This window comes from Dendroctonus ponderosae, unplaced genomic scaffold, assembly GCF_020466585.1.
Source record: "Dendroctonus ponderosae isolate FM_Combo_2020 unplaced genomic scaffold, Dpon_F_20191213v2 Dpon_F_20191213_2, whole genome shotgun sequence".
Taxonomy (NCBI): Eukaryota; Metazoa; Arthropoda; class Insecta; order Coleoptera; family Curculionidae; genus Dendroctonus; species Dendroctonus ponderosae.
The window spans coordinates 6690594-6713675 of NW_026018165.1; the positions used below are offsets into that span (position 1 = coordinate 6690594).

Consider the following 23082-nt stretch of genomic DNA (forward strand, 5'->3'; position numbering starts at 1 on the left):
CACAACTCATGGCTTCAAATGGCAGTATTTTTCAAATATATCTATATTTCTGTATGTATGTATTTGAATGCGTTCAATCACTGTTCCCATGTGTGCCCCTATTTTATCTCAGAACGGCACATGTTTTCTTCAAAAATCACAAAATCCAGCGAGTAATACACAAAGCGAAATATCCGGTTCCGAAATATTTAAACCGATAAAAACATGTTCTTAAATCTAATATACTTACTTATTCTGTGTTAAATAGTACAATTCCATTCCATTTATACTAAAAATTAATTTAATTGAAATGTGAAAATTCCATTCAAATTAAACAAAAATCTGATTTATTTCTACGCACGTAAAATTCATAAAACAGTGTCACGAATACAAAGCCGTTCCAAAAACAAATTTGTTGAGCTTCATTATCAAATTGTGCATAAATATTTACCCGAAATAACAATCTCATCTGAGATAAAAAATATATTTTAATAACTTAATTAATATTTTAATATTCATTTAAAAAATGTAAAAACCTAAATACATTTTCGTATCTTTCATAGCGCCTAATGTATTAACAATTGTTTTCATTTTAAAACGCCATTTTTTGGCATTAAAATATGCGATTTTGCTTTGATTTGACAGAACTATTACAGGAAACCTATTATAACTTTGATTAATCGAGTTAATATTTCTGCTTACAACCTAAAATCAAATATAAATATAATACAATACAAGATACCACAAAGTAGGCAGGCAAAACTTAAAGAAACTTGATATATTTGATTTTTCTTGGTTTTTAGAAAGTTTATTATTATTAGAACGTTTAGAGAAAATTCAATTTCACGTTACATTTATGATTTCGTAAGTCAATAAACTAGGAAAAGTTTGCAGATGAATTCCGCAAGCAAGATACTCAAGGAAGCCAAAAATTTTTAGTGGGGGTATCTGTTTGTCATATAAAACGACCTAAAACTACAAAGTTTTTTCTCCGAAAAGAACAGATCTATTTGGCTCAGAAGATGTATGGTAATTGTATTATCAACCGAAACAATTTCATTCAAAGCGGCAAAACCTTTTTATTCTATTATCAAAAACGAACACCATTTTGAACTCTGGTTCATATTTTGACCTACGAAATTTTGATTCATTCGGCCCTTAACAGTCACTGCTGGTAAATAAGCGCTGCAGTTCTGCAGAATTAAAGAACTTCAAAAAATACAATTTTGTATTCTTATTAAAGTAGTTATTTTTGCTAAAAACCAATATGAGTGGACGTTTTGTTGTATTTAATCCAGCGCAAATTCGCGCATTCTTGAGTATTAGATTAGTATCTGTTGTATGTCTGGTTTTTAATTCAGCGCCTTGTATATTCAATTTGAAGCCAATTTAATTCCAAATACAGGGGAGTCATAATTAGGTGTACAATACTTTGTTTCAAAACTATTTAAAAAAAAACTTAATTTTATTAATATATGTATTTTAATATGGACAAATTAATATATTTGAATACGAATGGAAACACCAATATAGAGCATTTTGCAAATTTACATAAATGTTAGGTTTATCTTAGTTTTACGTTTAATTTATTTATACTAAATAATATTTTGTGTAAATAATTCGATTTTTTTTTATCGAAAGCGGAGTGTCGACCACAAGTGTTGTCAAGAGATCATTTTTCTGCTAAGTAAATTGAAAAATAACACACAATTTTTCGGTTTAAATAAACTATGTGTGCCAATTTTTCCTTTGAAAATATCTAGACACATTTCCGAAGGAAAGCCACTCTCAGAATTAAATTATTGTTTATACATAAGAAAACGTACCAGAGTTATCTGTCCTGGTGTACAAAATTTAATTCTAATTTCTCTCTGTCGAATCACACCGCCTCTCAGAAATTCAATCACCAAGGATCGTTTAGCAGTGCATACATGTTTTCTGTTTTAAAAAGATTTATTTTTGAAACAAGCAAATTTTTATGAACATTTTCAGAAAGAAAAAACGACCCTTACCAGTAAAATTACTTTTACTTTACTTTACCATTGGTAAAATTCTTACCAGGGACCGTGACTGAGTCTGAGTATGTGTAGCTAAGTGAATTATATTGTCATTTTTCTAGTGATTCCTTAGGTATAAAGCATGCATCACAATCAACATATATAAGAATTATATAGCATTTATAAAAATTAGCGGCAGCTTAAATAAATAAAATGGTTCCTCAGCCATTTCAATTCAGTTTCCTCAGCCCTAAAATTCGAAGAAGCTATAAAACAAACAATTTGGGTCATTGCGGTTATTCGGAAGAGCCACAAATGGCCTAATAACTTTACTAACGGTGGCCGAATCCAAGATACGAGCAGGGAATATGAATGGCCACCGATTTATATCCGAAAGTTGAACTAAAGGCCAAAGATTCTATCGTCAGGTATTACGTTATTTATCTTCTTCATATCACATGACGCATGGCAGCCAGTTAATTTTTCTATGGAAGATGTTTACTCATATAGAGGCCAAAGTTTACCAGGCTCTCACGCTTTCAATGCCCAAATGATGAAAAATGTTTGTAATCTGATTTAATTGTTAAGTTTTATGGAAATATTTCGTGGCCCTTAAAAAATTAGTTTTTTACATCATAAAAGGTGTTTCACTTTTTTCTACTTTTCAACTGGAAAGTGACAAATATAAATTTGAACAATAATTTTAGGACTAATAATTTCTTCTCCTATTTTTTCAGTATTATTTTTTAATTCATATTTTTAGTTAAAACCGCTCCTTCAAGTTGTTTTTGCATTCAAAGATGTTCCGTTTTCAACTAAAATCAATTTACAATTGCACAAATTCAAGTATTTTGCAAGTTGACTAAGACTTACTCTCAGATCGATATTTTAGCGGAAACAGTGATTTTTGAGCTGTTCGTTGAAATAGTGAGTTTTCAATAATACGTGGATGTTTGTCAAGGGAAAAATATTCTGAAACTTTGAAAAATGGGGAAAACAACTTAAGCCAAAAATTTTAAAAAGCAAAAGTAAGAAACGTTTGATAACCATTTTGCAATTAACGAATAATATTTCGGCCTAAAACATGTTTAAGTAGAAAGTTTCTAAGCGTCCAAAGAAGGACAAATGTTAAAGAAGCACTAATAAACCCGAACGTAAATGTTTCTTTTATTATAAATAATTAAAATATTTTGTTAAATGATAGTCATTCAAGTTCACGTAAGTTTAATGAATGTTTTCCTTGAATGATGCGTCGACGTGTCGAGTCAAAAGGACCTTTTCTATTGTGCGAAAGGAAAACAAATTGCAAAATTGGGTTAAAAAAATTACATAAAATAACCCAATTTTAAATAATGATTGCTTCAAGAGGAATTTAGTGTTGGTTTAGAGGAACTGAAATTGAAAATATCTCTCCGGATAGAACCGCAGCTTCTTAGAGTTATTTGTTCGTTTGTTTCGAGCTCTTTTTCTGTTGTACTCCAAAAGTACTGACATGACTTGAAACAACGTGTGAAGTACCGAAGAAATAAACTTACTTTTCAACCATTTTGTGTCGAACAATCATATCATTTTTATGTGCATTTATTAAAATAAGTTACGTTAGGAATGTTGACTATTATCATAAATAACTCATATCGTGTCAAATTGGTCATAATTTGAATGGTTTTCTCGTGTTTAGAAGCCAAAATATTATATACGACATTTTCAAATAAATCTAATAAATGCGGAAAAAAGAATTGGTGATTCTTATACATTAATTTGGGTAAGTTGTCACCATTTTTGAGTAAAAATTCCGCCTCACGTGGAATTTCACCCGAATGTTTTGTTTTGCACAGTTTGTTCTTTCCCTAGAAAGCGATTTTTAATAAAAACATTTAAAAAGGCGAGACAAATTGCATTGATTTTTTAAACGCGAATAAACGAACGACAAAGTAAAATAGAACTTTTGCCTGCAAAGCCATAACTCACGAAACATGAATCGAGTTCTGCAGGATAAAAAAAACATATTTCCAAGGGTAAAATTACTTTGAAAGCATGAACGAAATGCCCTCAACTTACTTAAAGAATCCATGGCGAACATTTCTTGCACTGATTTCTGGATCCTCTGAAGATTTACTCTTATTAACCTTTAGCTGTACCTCTTCTGAATTCAACATTTGAGCCTAACCGCATCTTTATTGGTTTCCTGTCCAATAAATTTGAACACACGTTCATTTCGCATCAAGTTAGAAAGTTCAGGATTTCGAGCTTTTCACCAGCCAGTTCCATAACATTTAAGATTACATCTAGTATCCGTAGTGTCAGTGAAATCCGTATGCCCTCGAAATGGCCAATATTACAAGTCTCCAACTTTAAACCTAAGTTGCACTCGGGCGAGAATTTGTAAAGTTCAGACAGTTGCAAGACCTGCAATGGATCCAAATCGGATAGAACAGAATGGTTATTAAATTTAGTGAAAATCTATTCGAAATTGTAACTAAATTGTTTTGCTCGTCAGGTCTTCAAAATTCAATAGTTATTTATCTTCACACGCCCAGATTTCCTAAATATCCATTTTAGTACACGAAGGCGAACTTAGCTATTATATAATCTAAATATAGCTTAAGATGTTTCACCGAATAAATTGTATAATAAGAAGCCACAAGCTGTTTCGCATTGTTATTATCAATACGAGCCGTTTGACGAATTAGTTTAAAATAATGAAACTATATATCGGAAGAAAAAAGCCATTTTATTGTTGATTTTTGAGGGTTCACAAAAATTTCAAGTACTAGTAATAACTGCTGCCACTCGGTATGCTTCTATTGGTCAAATTATCCTCATTCAAGTCGAACTTTGCCTCAACATAGTGATTAAAACTATCCAAACTTAGATGGCTTAGTTCCTCTTTACTTTTGCGGATGTTTAGGTGTATCTTTTTGTACTCTTCTGTTTTGAGTTCGTGAATTTCCTCACACGCTGTTTTCCATTGTTCCTTAAAGAATTTTTTCGCTTTTTGTGTTTCCTCAAAGCCTCGTTCCAATCCTTTCAGTTCTTGCAGCAGATTCGCCGTCTGCTCTTTAGTGAGGGTGGTTTTTTCGAAACATTGCAACTTTTCCCTCTGATCGGCTACGAGTTTTCGTAGATATTCGTTGTCTCTCTGTGTTTTGCTAAGAACTTCTATAATGTCTTTCGGATCGGACTCTCTATAGTTCTGCCAGTTTTCATTGAAAATTTCCTCAAATATATTCGCCTGCGTCTTGCTCCTTATCAAATACTTATCTGTTTTCATGTTGTTAAGTTTCAGCTGCAGCTCTTGCTGTAGAGCTTGGCATTTGTTCATTTGACCTTCGAGCTTCTGTTCCATTTCATTCTTCTTTTCCTTCCACATGTTTTCCATTCTCTCGCTTTCACTTTGCTTGAAAACCTCTAGCTCTTTTTCAAATATTTCTCTTTGGGTCTTTTTCCAACGTTCAATGTCGGCCAGTTCCATCACACTGAGGAGTTCGTCTACTATTGGTGGTGTTAAGTGAAAATCGGTGTCTTCAGCAAAGTCGCCAATCTCACAATTTTCCAAATTCAAAATCACTTGCATTCGGGCTAGAGGTTGCAAAGTGCGCACAGCTTTAAGATCTGCAACGTATCTAAACGAAAAATATGCTATTAAAAATAGAAGCATGAGCATGAGTTTGTACGTTGAGCATGATTAGAAGAAAGTACGTCTTTTATTATAAAAAATGTCACTGCTAATAATTTAATTTTACTATTCTTAACTTAAGGCTTATTGATTGGTTGATATGCTGACGGAAAGTATTCTGGTTTCGTAAATGTTTGCTACCTGTAATGGCGGTATTCATCGCAAAAGAACTTGGAAGCATCGAATTCATACTCTTCGCTCAACAACTTTTCTTTTTCATCGGTTAAAACCAACTTTGGAGGCCAGGCGTTCAAGATATTCTCAATCTGCTGAACTGTCGAAACGTAGCTGACTTTGATTCCAATGTTTTTAAGATCTGCAATTTCCCCGACCTAAAAAAATGTTTCATATGAAAAAATGCCAGGTCAGTTTGATTTCCTGTTTGCCGAATTTAATTTGTAATGTCCTCCATTGATTGACAGAAGTAAAGTAAGATCAGAGGGTTCTGGGTTTATCAGTAAAAAGTGTTTTGGTTAAGAACTGAAAAAAGGTTTAAAAATTAAAAATGAAGATTAATTTAAAATAAAAAAGTAGTTTTTCCAAGAAGACCTTATATTATTATATTCTTTTCCTGGTAAAACTAAAGGTTTAAAATTAATCCAATCACAATAACTCGATTTGATTAAAAGCATGAGACTTTGAGTTTGCAAATTATGGACTGCTTTTCCGAGTTTGAACTTTTTGATATGTCGTTTTTCCGCTGTACGACTTTAATCGTAAATTTCTCGAAAATGACTTCAGATAACGAAGTTGGTAAAGGATAACTTTTTACATCAAAATGTGCTGCACTACATATATCTAGTTAACACATTTGTTAATTTTCAGTTTAGGTAACAAATGAACTGAGCCCTTATTTAGTAACAAGCTTTGTGTATTTTAAACGGTTTAAAGAACTTGTACAAAAACTTTGGATAAAAACTTGTCAGTTTAAAGCGGTTGAATCAGAAAGCTAAATGTGGGCTTTTTATACATACTAGATGCTCATAATTAGGTTTAAAAAATACTTGCAACAATTGATGTAACATTCAAATTAAATTGTTGATTTTCGATTAACCAAAAAAAATCGTTTACTATGAGCTGATATGTTTTATGATGTAAATTTTGTGTTGTCAGCTGAATTGGGATCAAATGAGCTAAATGTAATAGTAGTACTTAGTTTTTTGTGTCCTTAAAACAAGAGAAAATTAATATATTTTTGCTGGAATTGTAAAATGGGGAGGTTTAAATGTAGTTTGGATTTTCAAAGTTGGTTTTTAGAAAAAGAGCGTTAAATTCAAACACTTTTTTGAAAGCAGGTATTTCTGGTCTTTTGCTCGGAAAAAAAAAATTTTTGTATGATTTACACAACTCAATATTAATTATTTCGCTATGTATAACTTTAATATTTCTTCTTGCAAGATTATTGCAAAACATTGTTTTTCTTGCAAGTTACTAATCTGTGCAAGTACTTGCTAGGGTACATTGTTAAAAACATATATTTGATTATTGATTTAGAATCATCTCAATTCAACAATATACCGGTTCGCATATCAACATCCATTAAACAGCTTTCAACATAACTCGCTTAATTGGCTTTAGAAACGATAATTAAATAACCCGTAATAAATAACGGTTGCTTTTGCCATAATAAAATTATTTGTTATATAAGAATTTACAAAATGGTCTTGTTGTAAATACAGACGTAAACAGTATTCAGTTGTTTGAGATTCCAAAAAAGTAAGAACATTCTCTGTTTGATTGGTATTGCTTTCTTACTGATTTTTCAACATCAGCAATTGCATTTTTGAAAAATAGTCACAAAATTTGCTTTTTAGAGTGCAAATATAAGATTTTCCACGTGATTAGTACATTTTTTCTTCAAGCCTTTTTCATGAACAATTTTCTCCAGTGTTTTGTGATAGCTAAGCAGGCACATCTAGCAGGGTCCAAGTCTCTATATAATCTTATATTTTGTTATCATTAGCCTTTACTATTTTATTAAACCTTTTTAAATTTGATTTTAGAATGTTTTTTTAAATTTAATTTAGTTTATTTTGTAATTGTTGAATAGCGAATGTCTATTTTAAACTGCGCTAAAGCCAAACTTTAGAAATTGCTAAACTGACAAGCTCTGCAACCATTCGAACTTTTTTTATTGCTATAAAATCTAAAAAATCGTACAAAAATTATCGGATTTAAAAAACCGATATAATGATTGTTCAAAATATTCATTATTAAATAAATAAACGTAGCCAATTAGGATATGCTATTGAAAATAAAAGAACTCTATAATTAGAAGGGCATGAATCCCAGAAGTTTAACAGCAAAGACAGAAATACGCTGAAAAGATAAAAATTGAAAGAGTTAGAAGGTATGCAACTGTGAGGAAGAATCGAGAAGTTAAACGAACTATGACATAAATGCTTGAGAATTATAACTGATCATTTGCAAGACAATCCTGTATGTTTCTTGAATAGTTAAGTGAATTGCCAAAGAAGCTAAAGCTGAATATAAAAATACTCACCTGGTTGGTAAGTTGAGTAAAAATAGTGATATAGTTTGAGGCGCGCGGATGTAGAAATTTAAAAATCACAATTTTCTCCTTAGGTGGCGTCCTCCACACTAAATTCTGGAGAGTAACTTCCAACACGTATTTCACATAAGTGCCCCTGACATCGTACTTTTTTGTCTGTCGCGGTGATAAAGCCACATTTTTTATCACCGTTTCTGCCGATTTTGTGATCACCAAACTGTCGCTATGGGCATTCAAAACGCTGCACTCGCTTTTGGATTTCACATGAACCTTTTCGAGCTTATCCAAAATACAGGCCTTCAATTGATCGCCAAAACCCTGAATAGCCAGGGGTTTTTCCAGGTTGGAGCGAACCACTTTAGTGGGCGCTTTGTCCTGTGGGGCCAATCTAAATCTACAACAACCGACCACATCAATAGTAACTAATCCTTTCTATCTACAAAGGAAGTTTACCTAGATTCTGTGCTGGTTTTGAGCCATTTGGTTACTTCAAGGTAGGGTGAAACATCTTCATCACCTCCAAAGGGAACCAGACTATTTGGTGCTGGTAGTTCGAAGAAGTACCTTCCGATGTCCTCGTCAAAGGAAATCGACCCCAGCCGTACCTCCGTTGTCCCCAAAAGCTCATGCCCATTGAATAACGTAATTTCAATGTGTTGCTCTTTCAAAAACTCAAAAAGGGTTTCCTGATTTGCCAGCATTCTAACTAGAAATTACATATGAGTTCTGGATACGAGTTTATGACTCACTCCATGATATCTCTGGAGGAACCACTTCCAGGATATCCCAGGAGTTTTTAGTATATCTTGCGCCAGATTGTATTATTGCAAATTTCGATTTCTGGGATTTGAACTTGACAAATCAACTCGTTCGTTTGAAAATTTCAGCAAAAGCTTCGGATTTTTGGAGATGAAAGTTTTTAGGTTTATTAAAAAGACGAAAAGGGACACTAGGAATAAGACCAGTATAGACACTATTCGCTACAGGAAATACGGAACAATTTTCAAAACGATCTAAAGGAGTACAAATATACAGTGTGCTCCATAAATCGACCTAGCAAAGTTTTAGGATTGGTAGTGGATATCGAAATAACGATGTTTTGAATTATTAACACACTTACGTCGAAATACCGAGCCATTTTGGAGACTTTGGAGGTTATTAATCTGCCGAATTAATAAAGAGCAAAATAGCAAAACTGTTTAAAAATACCAAAGAACTGTTTAAAAGATTTCTGAACGTAGAAAAAATAACTCCCAGCTGGAAAGCATGGATAAAACCAATCCTCAAAAAGGAAGGAAAAGATGTATGCTCGAACTATAGACGTATGCATATCAGTTACGAGTACCTTAAGTCGAATAATCAAATGTTTAATATAAAAAAATACATTGTTCAAAACTGTCAACATAAAGAGAAAAATTGAAAGTCGAATCAAAAAGTGAACAAAGTAATAAGAAGGAAGATGGAAGGAAGATAAAATTCGAAGCATTTTTTCAGGACGTATTATTTCCATTTACAAGAGACTCAGAAAACCGAAAAAAGGGGAGAAACAGAAAATAGAAATTTTCTAAAATAAAAAATAAATGTAGCATTATTTTGAGACAAGACAATTCGAGTTAAAGGTGAGAGATAAGAGAATAAAAGTTACATATTATTTTACTGCTGTGATTTGAGACATATTTTGGCAGAAAGTACTTCGATTTTCGTTCTTTTCTGAATGCTGGACTATTTGCACGAACGTGCCTTATGAAAAGAAGGCATAATAATTAGCTTAATCTTGCAGTCAAAATAAAAAAAAACATTTGTTAATGTCTCTATGCAGCTCCCTGGGACACGTGTAGCTTTAAATCAAAACCATACTACTTACCGACGACTTTCTCATTTAAAGCAAAAGTATCATGAAAGTTCTGATAGAATGGCTTGGTCTTTATAACGACTCCGAATATCTTAAAAGTCATGTGAAACTTCTCATTCGTGTTCCTAGAAACACGTCAAATTACATTTTTCCCTATGTTTTATCCTGTTGAGATACTTACCGAAAAACTAGGGCTTCTGGAAGTAAAGAATCTAAATTTTTCGCCTGTCTAACTAGGATATTCAGTGAGAAACATTCGTAGTCCTCATCGTCTCCTATATGTATGTACCCATCGTCCAAGTACCTTAGCGGGAACGCGGAAGAACATTCGGTCGATTCATTAGCAACATTTTGTTCCTCTTCTAATATTAATGGGTCGTTCATTGGAGGGGGTTTTTCAGTATCATTTAGCAGATGGTCGCGGATTGATAGGGCTAAGTAAAGTTCAGGGTGGTACTTCTTTTTGTCTGTTTGGCATCCTATTAATTTATGCCTAAAAATGTGCAATCCAAACGCTAAAGATACACTATGATTCAAAGCTACTTTTACCTATTCAGACATGGATGGATTAATGTAGAAAAATGTGAGTAAAAGAGATTGGGAGAAATGCTCACATTGACCGAATGTGTTGCAAAAATTATCAAACGGTTGGAAGATTCGTGATAGCTTTTTTAGGTGGGTAATTTGGGTGATTTAAAGATGCGTGCTTCGCCTGCAGCTAAATTTGAGCTATAAAATATTTTACTTTCAAAATTTTTTTCTCAATCTGGTGCAATGCATGGACTCCACTTCTGTAAAAGTTCGATCAGAGGCAAAATTTGCTGCATGAGTTTAAATGTTTTAAGCGAAAGTTAGCATACTGTAACATTTTTTATATCTTGCAGCATAATTTTGCCGGACTTCAAATTCAGTGTTAGGATTTCGTAGGTGCAATTGCAGTTAATTTTCTCTCCTAAATATAGGGAGTTTCTACGGCAGTTGTGATGAAATTGATGATTAGATGAAACTCGGATTTCAATGTGGCATATTGTGTGAAAATCCACTAAAGCTGTAGACTTTACCGACTTTTTTATTATTAAATCTATTGAGGATGAAAAGGCTTGAATGTGGTTTTTGCTCAATTTCACGTGGCAGAACAAGGTAACATTTTTCTTAATGGGACATCCGCTATCTATTGAATATTTCTTGAAGCTACTCTTGTACCTGCGCCGGATTTTTGCAAAACCAAATGTTGTTCACATTCTTAAGTCTACGGTAAGACGGTAATTCTTTAGCTAACTTGTAGTTCATGTGGAGCAAAACATTATATTAGCGAGCTATTAAAGCGACAAAGGCCGTCCAATTCAATCTGCAGCCAATTTTCTTAAAGTCCATAGTGAAAGTTAAACCACAATCGAGACATAAAATTGCCAACTCCAGAAGAGTTTCGAGACTCACAAGTACTACTTCATAGAAAAAGGGCTTGATTTTATTTTGTTGTTTGAATCTAGTTAAGAATATAATTTATGCGAAATAACCCATTCAGGGCGATTTTTAAATTTGAATTACGTAAACTCAAATATATCAAGAATTAAATTATCGATACGATAATCTTTAGTAGGTATGCCTTTCATAATTAATTCAGCTGCGACAGCTTTACTTCTAATTGAATGTTATGATAATTATTTGAAAACTCCCTATCAACTTTCCGAAATTCCATTCGGAGATTAGTACGAATCGACATATTCATAATCATAAATTCGCCGCTGGTCTTCATCCAATCTCTCCCAAGCGTGTCCCAAAAATCCACATTCATTTTTTCTTAGGCCATAAATGCGTTATTTCTCACCTTTTACCTCACTTTAACCAGACTTTTTTTATAGGTAGTTTCTAAGTTAGAACTAGTCCAAGTTGCTACCTCTGCCTTTTTTAATGTGTCCTTAATCCTAACCTCTGCAGAATTTCGCTATGAAGATCATTTTTTATTCCCAGCTTCTGTATGATCATTAGTTTGAAAGTCCAAGCATTTTCTCTTCAAAAGCTACCTCTGCCTTTTTTAATGTGTCCTTAATCCTAACCTCTGCAGAATTTCGCTATGAAGATCATTTTTTATTCCCAGTTTCTGTATGATCATTAGTTTGAAAGTCCAAGCATTTTCTCTTCAAAAGCTGTATCATTAGGGTCAGTTTTCCTTGAAGTTTCTTGGATAGCAGCTTGAAGTGTTTGGATATTCATGTTCAGTACATTTTCTTGGCAATAGAGATTAAATACCATCGTAATAAAATTTCGCATTATTCCTCTAGCTAATTTTTTCTAGAGTCCACAGAGTCCCACGATCATTCAAACATAAAATCTTCCAAAAAATATGTTCAGTCCTTGGAGAGTTGAGAGTCCTAAAAGCACTTCTAATCCAATCGGAGAAATTTCTAACTTTGAGTTGAGTAAATTCAAATGTAACCCTAATCAAATCAACCAGCTTCAAACAAATAAGTCTTCGCGTTAGAATGCCTTTCGCGATCAATTCAGCTGCACTTACCACTTGTAATTAACAACAGCTTGCGCATCTTTGAGCGGAATAATTTGAGCGCTTCGCAAGCTGAGCAAAGCGAACCCAATCCGATCTTGACGATTTTGAGGATCTGTCGATAGACACTCAACTCGCAAAGGCTGATTGGCGCTCCTCACTTTACGTAAATCTTTCTTGTCCTCTTCCCATACGAGCTCAGCACCGAACGTTGCTGGATCGTCTGGTGACATTTTGTCTGATTCTGGTATTTAAGACTCATAATAGAAATTATGGAAGTTATCACAAGACGCTCAAACCTAAGATTCGTCCGCTGTAATTTGCTACAACATGAATGGGATGTCGGACAAACTCCATACCTCGTCCATCTTGCACCGAAAGTACTACGTTAACGTATTTCCCACTTAGCTGATTCATCGAAATAAAAAATGGTTTAAAAGATTGTTGTAAAAAACTTGATAAAAGATGTTAAACAGCAAAATGTCTATGCGACACCAACCGTCATTTAGTTGATGAAAGTTCACCGGTTTGTATTTACTCGTACCTTTTATTGTTAAATAATGACGAAACATATTGATCAGAATCAACATCCAAACTCTGGAAAATATACAGCGTAATTTAAGGTCCAAGTGATTTTGCTAGAGGAGGAGTCCTAACAAAACATAGGAGCAGGCATTTAATTGAAAATTTCAAGTTTTAATCTAAAATATTTAGAGAGGGCTTAAAAAACAATGTTACTTTGGAGCCTGCAAAAATAAAAACTTTTATTTAAAATGTAACTGGTTTTTAACGAAATAAAATGTCTAACATGTTTTGAGCAAAAAAGTACGTTTTATATATTTTTCTTAGATGAAATATGATGTTTGAAAGTGTGGAAGTACAGAGATGCTTCAGGCGACAAAATATATAGAATCTAAGTTCTCATTTTAATTTAGTGATAGAACTTACCACAAGGAAGATAAATATATTTTTTCAATTAAAGTTTTAATAATTTTCTTTGATTACTTTGCTGTAGAAAAGATGCTGAATTCGAATCGATATCGATAGCAATGTGTAAAGATACCTATATTAATAATAAAGATATAATTTAATTTAGAAACAATTTATGTATATAATACAATACATATGCAAGTGATATAACCTGTAGTTTCAAACAAAGTAGAAATATTGTTTTTTAATGCTTTTGAAATTTAGGGGCATTTATTATAAGTATTATAAAATAGGTATATAAAAATAATATTCAAACACGCATCATTCTATGCACACTATAGATTGCAACCCAAAAAAATTATATTATTTTTATAATTTTGTCGATATTGACTCATTCTCGCCCCGTTATCAGCATTCACCCGAATCAGTTAAAAATAATTCAAAACGTAAAATTGCTTATTAGATGGATAATCAAGCAAATTTGTAACTTTTAGTTGCTTTTTTATTTGAATAGAATACATAGAAAAATATTATAAAATACATAACTAATTATATTGACAATTTTAATACTAAACTTGTCTCGATGGAATGTTTAATAATTATTTATTGTTATTACGGAGTGTTTTCACGTCTCTCAATAGATTCCAACATGGTTAATAAACCTTCAGAAAAGCTTACTAAGAACAGTGTAAAATATCAGAAAGTTTCTTAATTTTTCAAGAAATAGAACGCCACCTTATACATCCAGAAATAAAAGTATTTTCCCATACTAAGCAGTTGCTATTATTAAAAAACTTCCTCAAGACTATAAAGGGTGTAAATTGTAAATTGGTTCTTCCTGATAACAGAGTATATAATAAACATACACATTAACAGTGCATTTGTGCTTGATTGGTATGTCGTTGTTTCCATTTACTTTTATTCAATGCTTTTAATGTTAATTTATCTTTTAAACGATGCTTATTTTGAAAAAATAATAGTTTCTTCTCCCATATTAATTATTGATATTTTAGCGAGAAAGTTAAAATTAATTTAAATGCAATTTTCATATGGGTATGTCCAAAGACATTAATCTGAGTGTATCCTAATCTTCTTAACAAAATTTTCTTAATTTCACCGAGAATTAATAAAAATAATTCTATGATTAAGAATGTGTATAAAGGATTGAAGATGCTTTAGCTAGAGGAACATTTTTTAACTCTCCTACTCGTCTAAAACTGAAATATTTGAAAAATACCGATTTTAATTGAGGTAACAGCTCCTTTTTTTATACCTACTTTAGAAAATTGTTCTTAATTATTTGACATGTATTTGGCTTGGATTCATAAGTAAATCCACCATCAAGAATTTACAAAAATAAGTTAATTTGTTTAGTATGGAGTAACAGTAAAAATAAATGTTGCTGATGAAAGTAATCAATTTGAATAGAGTTTTCGTATTTTGAACATGTACATGGGCAACAATATGAATAACTGTATTAATTGCACGCATCTATTGTATGCGTTTTCACATTTATCCACAATTTCTGCATCTTGAATTATGTAAAATTTTTATATTTATCATCCTTTCTCATTGTTTCTGTGCGATATTGAGGGTCAGATTGAGTGCAGTTAATTAGTTTTGAAACGTGGTTGGAGCAACTATTTAGAGTATCGCATCGCGGGTCAAATCTATTTCCAATTTTAAGCAAAATTTGTCAATCAACATTTGTCTGGCAACCGTTAAGCACTTTTAGAACAATTCGTAAGAACAAGGTTCAATATGGATTAATGTCTTGCATAAGTAGACAAGAACATTTTGTACATTAACTGAATATATAGAAAACGCTATTCACACTTTGTAGTTAGAAAAGAACCTTCACAAAACGACGAAGAAATAACTAGTCGTTAAAATGACTTAATAATATTAATAAAGTAAGTTATTTCCAGCCTGGCTTGGAGCTTTGTGTTTGTGTGTTTCATTCACAACATCACCCCTTATCGTGGCAGTTTGCAGAAGAAAATCGACACGACTTGCATCCGTTATCGGAGGTTTAGTAATGGCTCTGGCTTGTTTGTTCACATCGTTTGCCGTCAAGTTTCATCAAGCCTTACTGAGTTACGGTTTAGTTCTTGGTAAGTTTGCGAACTTGAAACTGTGTTTAAGTTGGGAACTTCCATATAGAAACAGGGGTCATAACAAATTATTATTAACTTATTCAGCACCTAATAAACATTTGCTTCCACCGACTAATTAATCAGATACAGTGCTTTGGAGCTGCTTTTATATCAAGTGGAGTATAAATAGTTCGGCATGTCAAAGTATGAAAAAATTTCGTATTTCTGGGTCACTTTCATGCTTTGTCTGTGGTATTGCTATATATTTTTTTGCTAAGATTTGAGTGTGATCATACGTGGAAAATTATAAAGGTATTTCAAAAATAATCCATCCAAAATAATAGCGTGCTTGTGCAGAATATAAACAGTCAATAAGGACGTAGAAAGAATGAGCAAACCAAGAAAAGATGGACATTTTCGATAATTTATTTTAATTGCAATATTTTTATGTATTTGGTCCAATTCGTTACATGCAGATGACATTAATTAATAATGCTCTTAATTTGTTAATTGATTGGAGAGTTTAAAAATAGTTTTAGAATTTGTTAACTATTCCTAAAACTCAAGTGGTTTCGAAAATATTATCTAACTTCTAAAGTTTCACCATTTGCTGTTTTCGTGGAATAACATGTTTCGTTTTTAACCAAGCCATAATATATAAAATAAACTACGATCCATTTTCAAAGTACTAACAACAATCAACCCTTAAATATTTACATATCATTAATGAATACTTTGGTACCTGCTACAAAACTATCAGCTGCTTTAAAATCTGGATCGTTTCCTGGATAATATAAGATTAGTGTTGTTTTGTAGATACTTAACAGGAAAAATTTATTCCCAAGATGTCCACTTCAAACTGCTCTAGCTTGCCTAGCAAGCATTTTGAAAAAAGGTAATTTTCGTTCAATTGACATAAAAGCACCTCTGGAACGTGTGATTACAATTACTCAGGAGAATTTTTGTATCCGTGTAAATAATTTCTATCGAGTAATATCCATACATAATTGAACAAATAAAACAGGATTAGGTGCAGGAATCGTAAGGGAAACTTCCACCATTGTTCTGGGTCACTACTTTAAGAGGAGAAGAGAATTTGTGGAGATGGTTGCACAAGCTGGAACGGGAGTTGGAATAGCTCTATTTTCCGTACTGTACAAGGAAGGTATTGGGTAAGTTTTTTGTAACTTCAAAAATTATTGATTTAATAAAGGAATTAAAGATTGAGATGAAATACACTACACTAAGATAAGATTCTGTAATTATTGCTTTTTCCAGCAATAAATATTAAATTTGTTTGTTTTTCATTGATTTTCAAGATTTTTTCTTAGTTTTTTGGGTCATTATGACAGGTCTTAACTCTTAGACAAACTTGCCTGGTTTATTTTGCAGCGAGCCCCAGTTTTATCACTAAAATTCGCTTATTTCTTACTTCATACTCTAGAACTTACTTTCATAAATCGTTTCGAAGTTCGACATTACTTAAATGAGGAAAGTTGCAATCAAAAGCTAAGAAAAGTACAAAACAGCAAATGTTCCACAAAGATTTTGGAATGAAAACAATCAATAAGAAACCATTTAAAGTTGCTAAATTGTTCAATAAGATATTTAAATAATAATATAAAAACTGGACGGATTTATATCATTACGAAATGAAATTAGACGATAAATAAGAAAGCAATTATACAGCGTCATTCACAATCTTATGGACACAGAGCAGAGGCGTGTAGAGGACCTCAAAAGATGTCGAGCTTCTATTTAAGTTTTTTTTTCAGGCCCATGTATAACGAGATACAGGGTGTTAAAGTTTCCAAAAATGTTGGTATTTCCTATCTATTCTATTAAATTAAATAAAAAAAAAAATTAAGTTAACTCGTTAGCCATCCCTATTTTAACTTCAACTTGCACTTAAATCTTTCACAAAACATGTGATCAAAAGAACATAAAAAAAATTCATAGAAAATCACTCAGAAACTCTACATGGACTTGTGTTTGTACAAATTACTAGAAAACGAAGGCAGATACGAAAGAACTGCAAGAGATAAATAAATTCTTAAATTGAACAAAAAATTTAAAAAATTTGTCAGTGGAAGTCAGTGGCGTACTACAAAAAAGTTCTGGCGGGTAAGAGGGGGTATGCCCCTAGTAAAGAGAGCACCCTGTAGATTTTCACAACCAGTTGGATAACCTACGGGTAAAGGGTCTAAACAATAGCCTACGTTAAAAATTTGAGTAAAATCTCGCATAAACTGTAGGAGTTGAACAGAAAATACCAATTTTTTTTTACTTTAACACCCTGTATCTCGTTAACCATGGGCCTGAGAAAAAACTAAAATGGAAACTCGACTTGTTTTAAGGTCCTCTACATGCCCCTGCTCTGTGTTCATAAGGTTGTGAATCACCCTGTATTTACTAAAAGAAAAAAAAATTATAATCTCTAAAAAAATGATCATGCGAATTCACAGATTACGAAGTCAAAACCGCTAAAGCAAAACCTCATAAATAAGTTTAAAAAATACTCAAAATAATCATTCCGTATTAAGACTATTTAAATTATTTTGAAATAATAAAAACAAATTTGTTATGCTGGAAAAAATCTGGAAGAAAAGTTGACATAACAACGCACAATTTGGAAATTGTTGCTTAAAAAGAGCAAACAACAAAATACTACAAATTAGACAGTAACACGCGCAAATCTTGCAACGGAAATGACTCAAAATATCTAATAAATTTAGTCGTAAGCAACAATTTGCAAAATTAAACTAAAATGGAAAGAACCAAGAGAAAAATTACATACAAAAAACATGAAAAAAAATTACCTTGTGATTTGATCTGATTGACAAGCAACCAATTCAACAAAATAACCATTAAATAATTGATTCAAAGAACCAAATTAATGGCGATAGCTTAAGACATCAGTTCGGATAGATCTGAAGAAAAACGATGGAAGGAAAAATACAAATTGGAAATACATAAGAAAGTCCACAAATTGAAAGAAAATTTGAAAAAAGCAATATTAGTGAAACTTTAGAACCAAATTCTCATTTCCATATCCGCCAACCAAAAAATAATTCTATGAGGTAGTATTTGCTCAAACGATGCCATTCTTCACCATGCAAAACTAATGCAACAGTATATTTACTATTCTACCTCCGAAATTAGATTTTTTTACGAACACAGATATCGCAGTTATAAACGTTAAAATTGTGGAAAATAATTAATTACTTATTTATTTAAACAAAACACGTTATCCCAACAATCCCTCGATTTTAAATTTAAATTGTATTTAATAATACCCACAAAGTTCAATCGATAACGTTCGGACTCGTAATAAAAAAATATCAACGTTCAAATAATTTTAACAAAGGAACTATTAAGAGCTGGTAATTTAGAATTATTTCAGTTTTAACTCCATATTGAAAACAATCCAAATTGTAATTTTAGCATTTTCTTTTGAATTCATCAGACACCTAATTATTTAAATAATGCTTACAAAGAGAAACCCCTTTAGCGTTTTACTTAAATAGCCGAATAATGCGTTCAATTTCTACCGATTAATCTAAAAACTTATCGACCTCTCAACACCTCCAACCATAAACAATGATTAACTCTTCCAAAAGAAGTTTTTCTTGTAGAACTTTTGCGATTGGAAAATAGTCGGCACGCACCTTCAGTAAGTCCATGTTGGTCTTTTTAAAGAGCTTGCTCCTAAGGTGGAGTTTCATGCTTAAAAGACGATTTAATTAAATTATCTAGATTTTTTTGGAGTCATTTAAAAACTGCATTTGTATTCCTCTTGTGAGAAATTGAATACGTCGGCTCGAATGTTCTTCCTGAAAGCAAATTATGTGACCACATATTTTCCGTTTCAATAGTCTCAAAGCCATTATAATGAAATAACGTCGTTAACTTTCGACAACGCTGAGCATTCTTAAGAACGAAGAAAGTTAATTTACCCTACAGAGCACTAATATTGAGTTTTTTTTAATATAATAGAGCCAAATATTCGACCCTAAGGACCGATTCGACACAGATCATTGATGCGGACGGCCATTTGGCTTCGGGCGTTGCGTTTCCAAATTATTTCCATCACTTTCCGGCGAAATTTCGGGTCATTTAATCTAGTTTACAACTTGCTGCGCCGGAATTAGTTTCGCCAAAGGATACGACTTTGAACTATAATCATCATCCTTCGAAAGTGTACACTCTAAGCCATCTCTATCCGTCTTCTTATCTTAATTTATGTCTAATTTATCAATCACTTAATGTAATGCAAAGAGAAATTATTGGCGCTTTTGCTTCAGCATTCAGCAAACAAGTTGCCACAGTTTAATTGATTCGGGGAATTATGAATAAACAGGAATTTGTTTCAGGAAATTAGGTTGGCGATTAGGCCTGCAAGCAATCACCGGCCTACTATCATTGGCCTTTTTCCTGCCTATAGTCTACCGGTCAGCCAATCTCTACCATCCGCAAAGAAGAGCTATCACTCACTTGAAAAACCAAAGAAGAAAAATGAAAGAGAAGAAAAGCCATTCGAAGATTAAAAAAGCCCCTGTGTTCGATCTTAGCCCATTGAAAAGTCGAGGGCTCAGGGTTATAATGTTAGCATGCGGATTTGGAGCTTTGGGGATTTATGCTCCAGTTTTTTATTTGGTAGGTAGTGAGAAAGAAATTTATTCAGAAAACTTCGCTTTTTATTTATTCCAAAGTCGCGCAAAATGGTCATTTGACCCAGAAACTCCAACTGAACGACCGTTGATGATTTTTTAACAGAAATGGATTTATATCAGTGCGTTTTGGAATAATAATTGTATTTTGTACTGCAGTTTGAATATTTTTTAAATAGTACCCGAAACAAAGTCATGGTTTTACTATGAATTAAAACAGTCTCTGACGTGTTCTTAGTGTATTGAATTGGCATTTTGAAATTGAGCTGGGCTTTCAAACAATTAAGTTTTTCGAGCATTAAGACCATCGTGGAAAATAATTTCTTCCTGGCGTTTCGCTAGCACGAGTCCCTTGCATTTTCAGAGGTGGTTATGCATTCCATGAGCTAATGAAAAATGGGTAGTTCTATTTAAAAAAAATACACTTTGATCTTGCCTCGCTTTTCTGAGACACTCTGTATCATATAAGATATTTTTAAAATGTGCACACTTTGTGCGTCAACAACTTTTATATGAAATTATTTTTCTAAAGTTCAACACCATCGGAAATAATGGACTCTATCGCACCAAAAAACCACCTTGTATATCACGATAAATTTTTGCATTTTTTCAAAAATGTTTGATCATATCAAACAACCACTATTATTTTTTTTGTTCCTACACAGTTTACAAGGTTAGTCGTGAAATGCAATTTAAAACCGCTGTAAAAATTAATAATTGTATAAATCAAACACTTCTTAGGTTTACCAGGGTTATAGAGAAGGTCTAGAAGACAGTGCTCTGGTTCTTCTCCAGACATTTATGGGATTCGCTTCTGCATTAGGCTGTGTAGGCTTTGGCCTAATAACCGTTAGACCCAGCACTCAGTGCCTCATTTCTCGGCAATATTTGTGCCAAACTGCCCTAATAGGAATTGGTAAGTTAAGAAAAACGCCAATTTTCAAAAAATCTATTTGCTATTAGTTTTAAATTGTTGTAATTTTTCCAGGAATTTCTCTGCTAGCACTTAGCGCAGTCCAAGGATATCACGGTTACGTGCTCTTTGTCTGGCTGTACGGAATCTGCCTTGGCGGTTTCACATATTCATTGAAAATGTTCGCCTTAGAACGAATTAGAAATAAGCACTTTACCAAAGCGTGGAGCTTCATTCAAGGTGCCAAATCGATTCCTGTTCTATTAGGAATCCCGTTGACCGGTTATATCAATCAGACCTACCCCAAAGCTGGCTATTATTTTAGCTCGTGTTCAGCGCTAATCGGTAAGAAGTTATATATTTTTTCGACATATATTTGTTGATTGCAATTTCAGGGGCAACGTTGATGTTCCTAGTGGGCACTAGAAAGGAACCGCTAAACTTCCAAACCAGTCCCACGAATAACTGCAATTTGAACAATTGTGCAGTTACTAATATAAACGACTGCGTGTGCAGTGTGGGTGCCTACAATGGAATGTGTGCAGCTGATCCTGAATTACTTCAGTACAACTTTTGTAGACCAATAACGAATCACTACGAACGAATTTTTACCAATTATGATGACTTTCATAATAAGCCTAATTTAAACATCCCTCATAGGTGAGAATCTAACTTGATTTAAAAAGCTGAAACATCAGAATAGTCTTTTTTTAATTGATTATGTTAATTTAACGATCAAGATTGCATTTATCTCCTTGTTCACAGTTATGCACTATTCAGTATAGGTGTATGCAAATTGAAATACATCGTAAAAATAAGAGTATTGTATCGCATTTTAGGCATTCGTATCGTCAGAAACCCGAACACAGAATGCATTACTTACCAAAAAGTTTGAGCTACGCAGCAAACATCGACCATTCAGCATATCACACACCCAAACATCACGTTCCTATTAATCAACATGATCCAGGCCGATTCTCCTCACTTCCTAGAGCTCAACATCGAGGAATCCTTCGACCTAGTAAAAGCGTTCCAGAAGGATTATCCAGGTGGGACTACTGCGGTTCCTATCGCAGGCCTCTTGTAAGGAACGTTCAAGTAATTGAGCAAATAACGACTTCTGTGTAGGGTCAGTGTAGTAAAAGTCTAAATCAGGAACAGCAGGTTTTCGTTTATAATTGCGGCCCAATGCTTCATCCAAAAATTGGGTCTACGGATACTAAACGAAATTTAAACTTACAAAATAGTTTATCAACCAACATGCAATACAGTAATAAATTTTGTAACTGTACCAGCATTTTTACATATGCAAACTTAATTAAAAAAGATCTTAGAACAGTTTTTTCGACCTTTGTACAGATAGTTTCTAAATAAGCAATCGGACCAATCCATGTGTGACATCTTTAGCCAAATTGTAAAGTCTAGTAGACTGTAGTTGTATTACTTGTACAGAACAGTAAATAAGATTCATTGTTTCATACAACCAAAGACGTATTGTTAGATGATAGATGAAGAGTGCACAAAATAAATCAACATTTATAGTGTACAAGCGAGATTTTATCACAGTTTCCATTAGCTTTTACTTTTTTGCAAAAAAATTATTATTTTTTTTACGCAGTTAAGTTTATTATTAACGCCTGTTTAAATTTGTACATCTAGTTTTAAAACACCCATTTTTGTACTTTTTTATCGTACTTTGTAGTTTTTTATATTTAGTTTTCTTCAAAAGGCAAGATTGGTTTGAAAAAATCACTTCCAAAAGATTACTTTACGGTTTAAGCTTGTTATGAACCTACTGGAAATGTTTAATAATTTCTATAAAACCTTCACTTGTACTCGTATATTCCAAATTGTCCCAAATCAAAAAATCATCTAAGACTAAAAACTGCGCGCTAAACAGATGCAGTTTCTGTAGACGCACCTCTTGAAATAGTAATAATAATTAAATTGCCGC

At 32.7% G+C, this 23082-nt stretch overlaps 2 protein-coding genes across 2 annotated transcripts in view; one reads left to right on the forward strand and one right to left on the reverse strand.

Moving 5' to 3' along the window:
- LOC109538354 (monocarboxylate transporter 2) overlaps positions 1-22674 on the forward strand; it is a 163262-nt gene extending 140588 nt beyond the window's left edge. The window contains exons 6-12 of the mRNA XM_019905566.2: positions 15378-15563; positions 16570-16717; positions 19919-20201; positions 20957-21131; positions 21204-21473; positions 21524-21788; positions 21968-22674. Of these exons, the coding sequence (XP_019761125.1) occupies positions 15378-15563; positions 16570-16717; positions 19919-20201; positions 20957-21131; positions 21204-21473; positions 21524-21788; positions 21968-22256 (1616 nt within the window). The 3' untranslated portion in view covers positions 22257-22674. The remainder of the gene's footprint in view (positions 1-15377; positions 15564-16569; positions 16718-19918; positions 20202-20956; positions 21132-21203; positions 21474-21523; positions 21789-21967) is intronic.
- Positions 4689-13024, reverse strand: LOC109538353 (centrosomal protein of 120 kDa). The gene is made up of 8 exons (XM_019905565.2): positions 12819-13024; positions 12532-12763; positions 10198-10509; positions 10029-10141; positions 8618-8870; positions 8156-8558; positions 5794-5984; positions 4689-5599 (listed from the first exon to the last, which is right to left on the reverse strand). The coding sequence occupies exons 1-8, from the start codon at positions 12934-12936 to the stop codon at positions 4747-4749; spliced, it is 2475 nt and encodes an 824-aa protein (XP_019761124.2). The 5' UTR covers positions 12937-13024; the 3' UTR covers positions 4689-4746.
- Positions 22675-23082: the final 408 nt, after the last annotated feature.

Excerpts from the sequence above, each read along its gene's own strand:
- LOC109538353 (XM_019905565.2), bottom strand. The coding sequence starts at position 12,936 with ATGAATCAGCTAAGTGGGAAATACGTTAACGTAGTACTTTCGGTGCAA. Across the intron at positions 8,559-8,617 it reads AAAACCAGCACAGAATCTAG|ATTTAGATTGGCCCCACAGG; the intron begins GTAAACTTCCTT and ends CGGTTGTTGTAG. Across the intron at positions 5,985-8,155 it reads TTACTCAACTTACCAACCAG|GTCGGGGAAATTGCAGATCT; the intron begins GTGAGTATTTTT and ends ACATTTTTTTAG.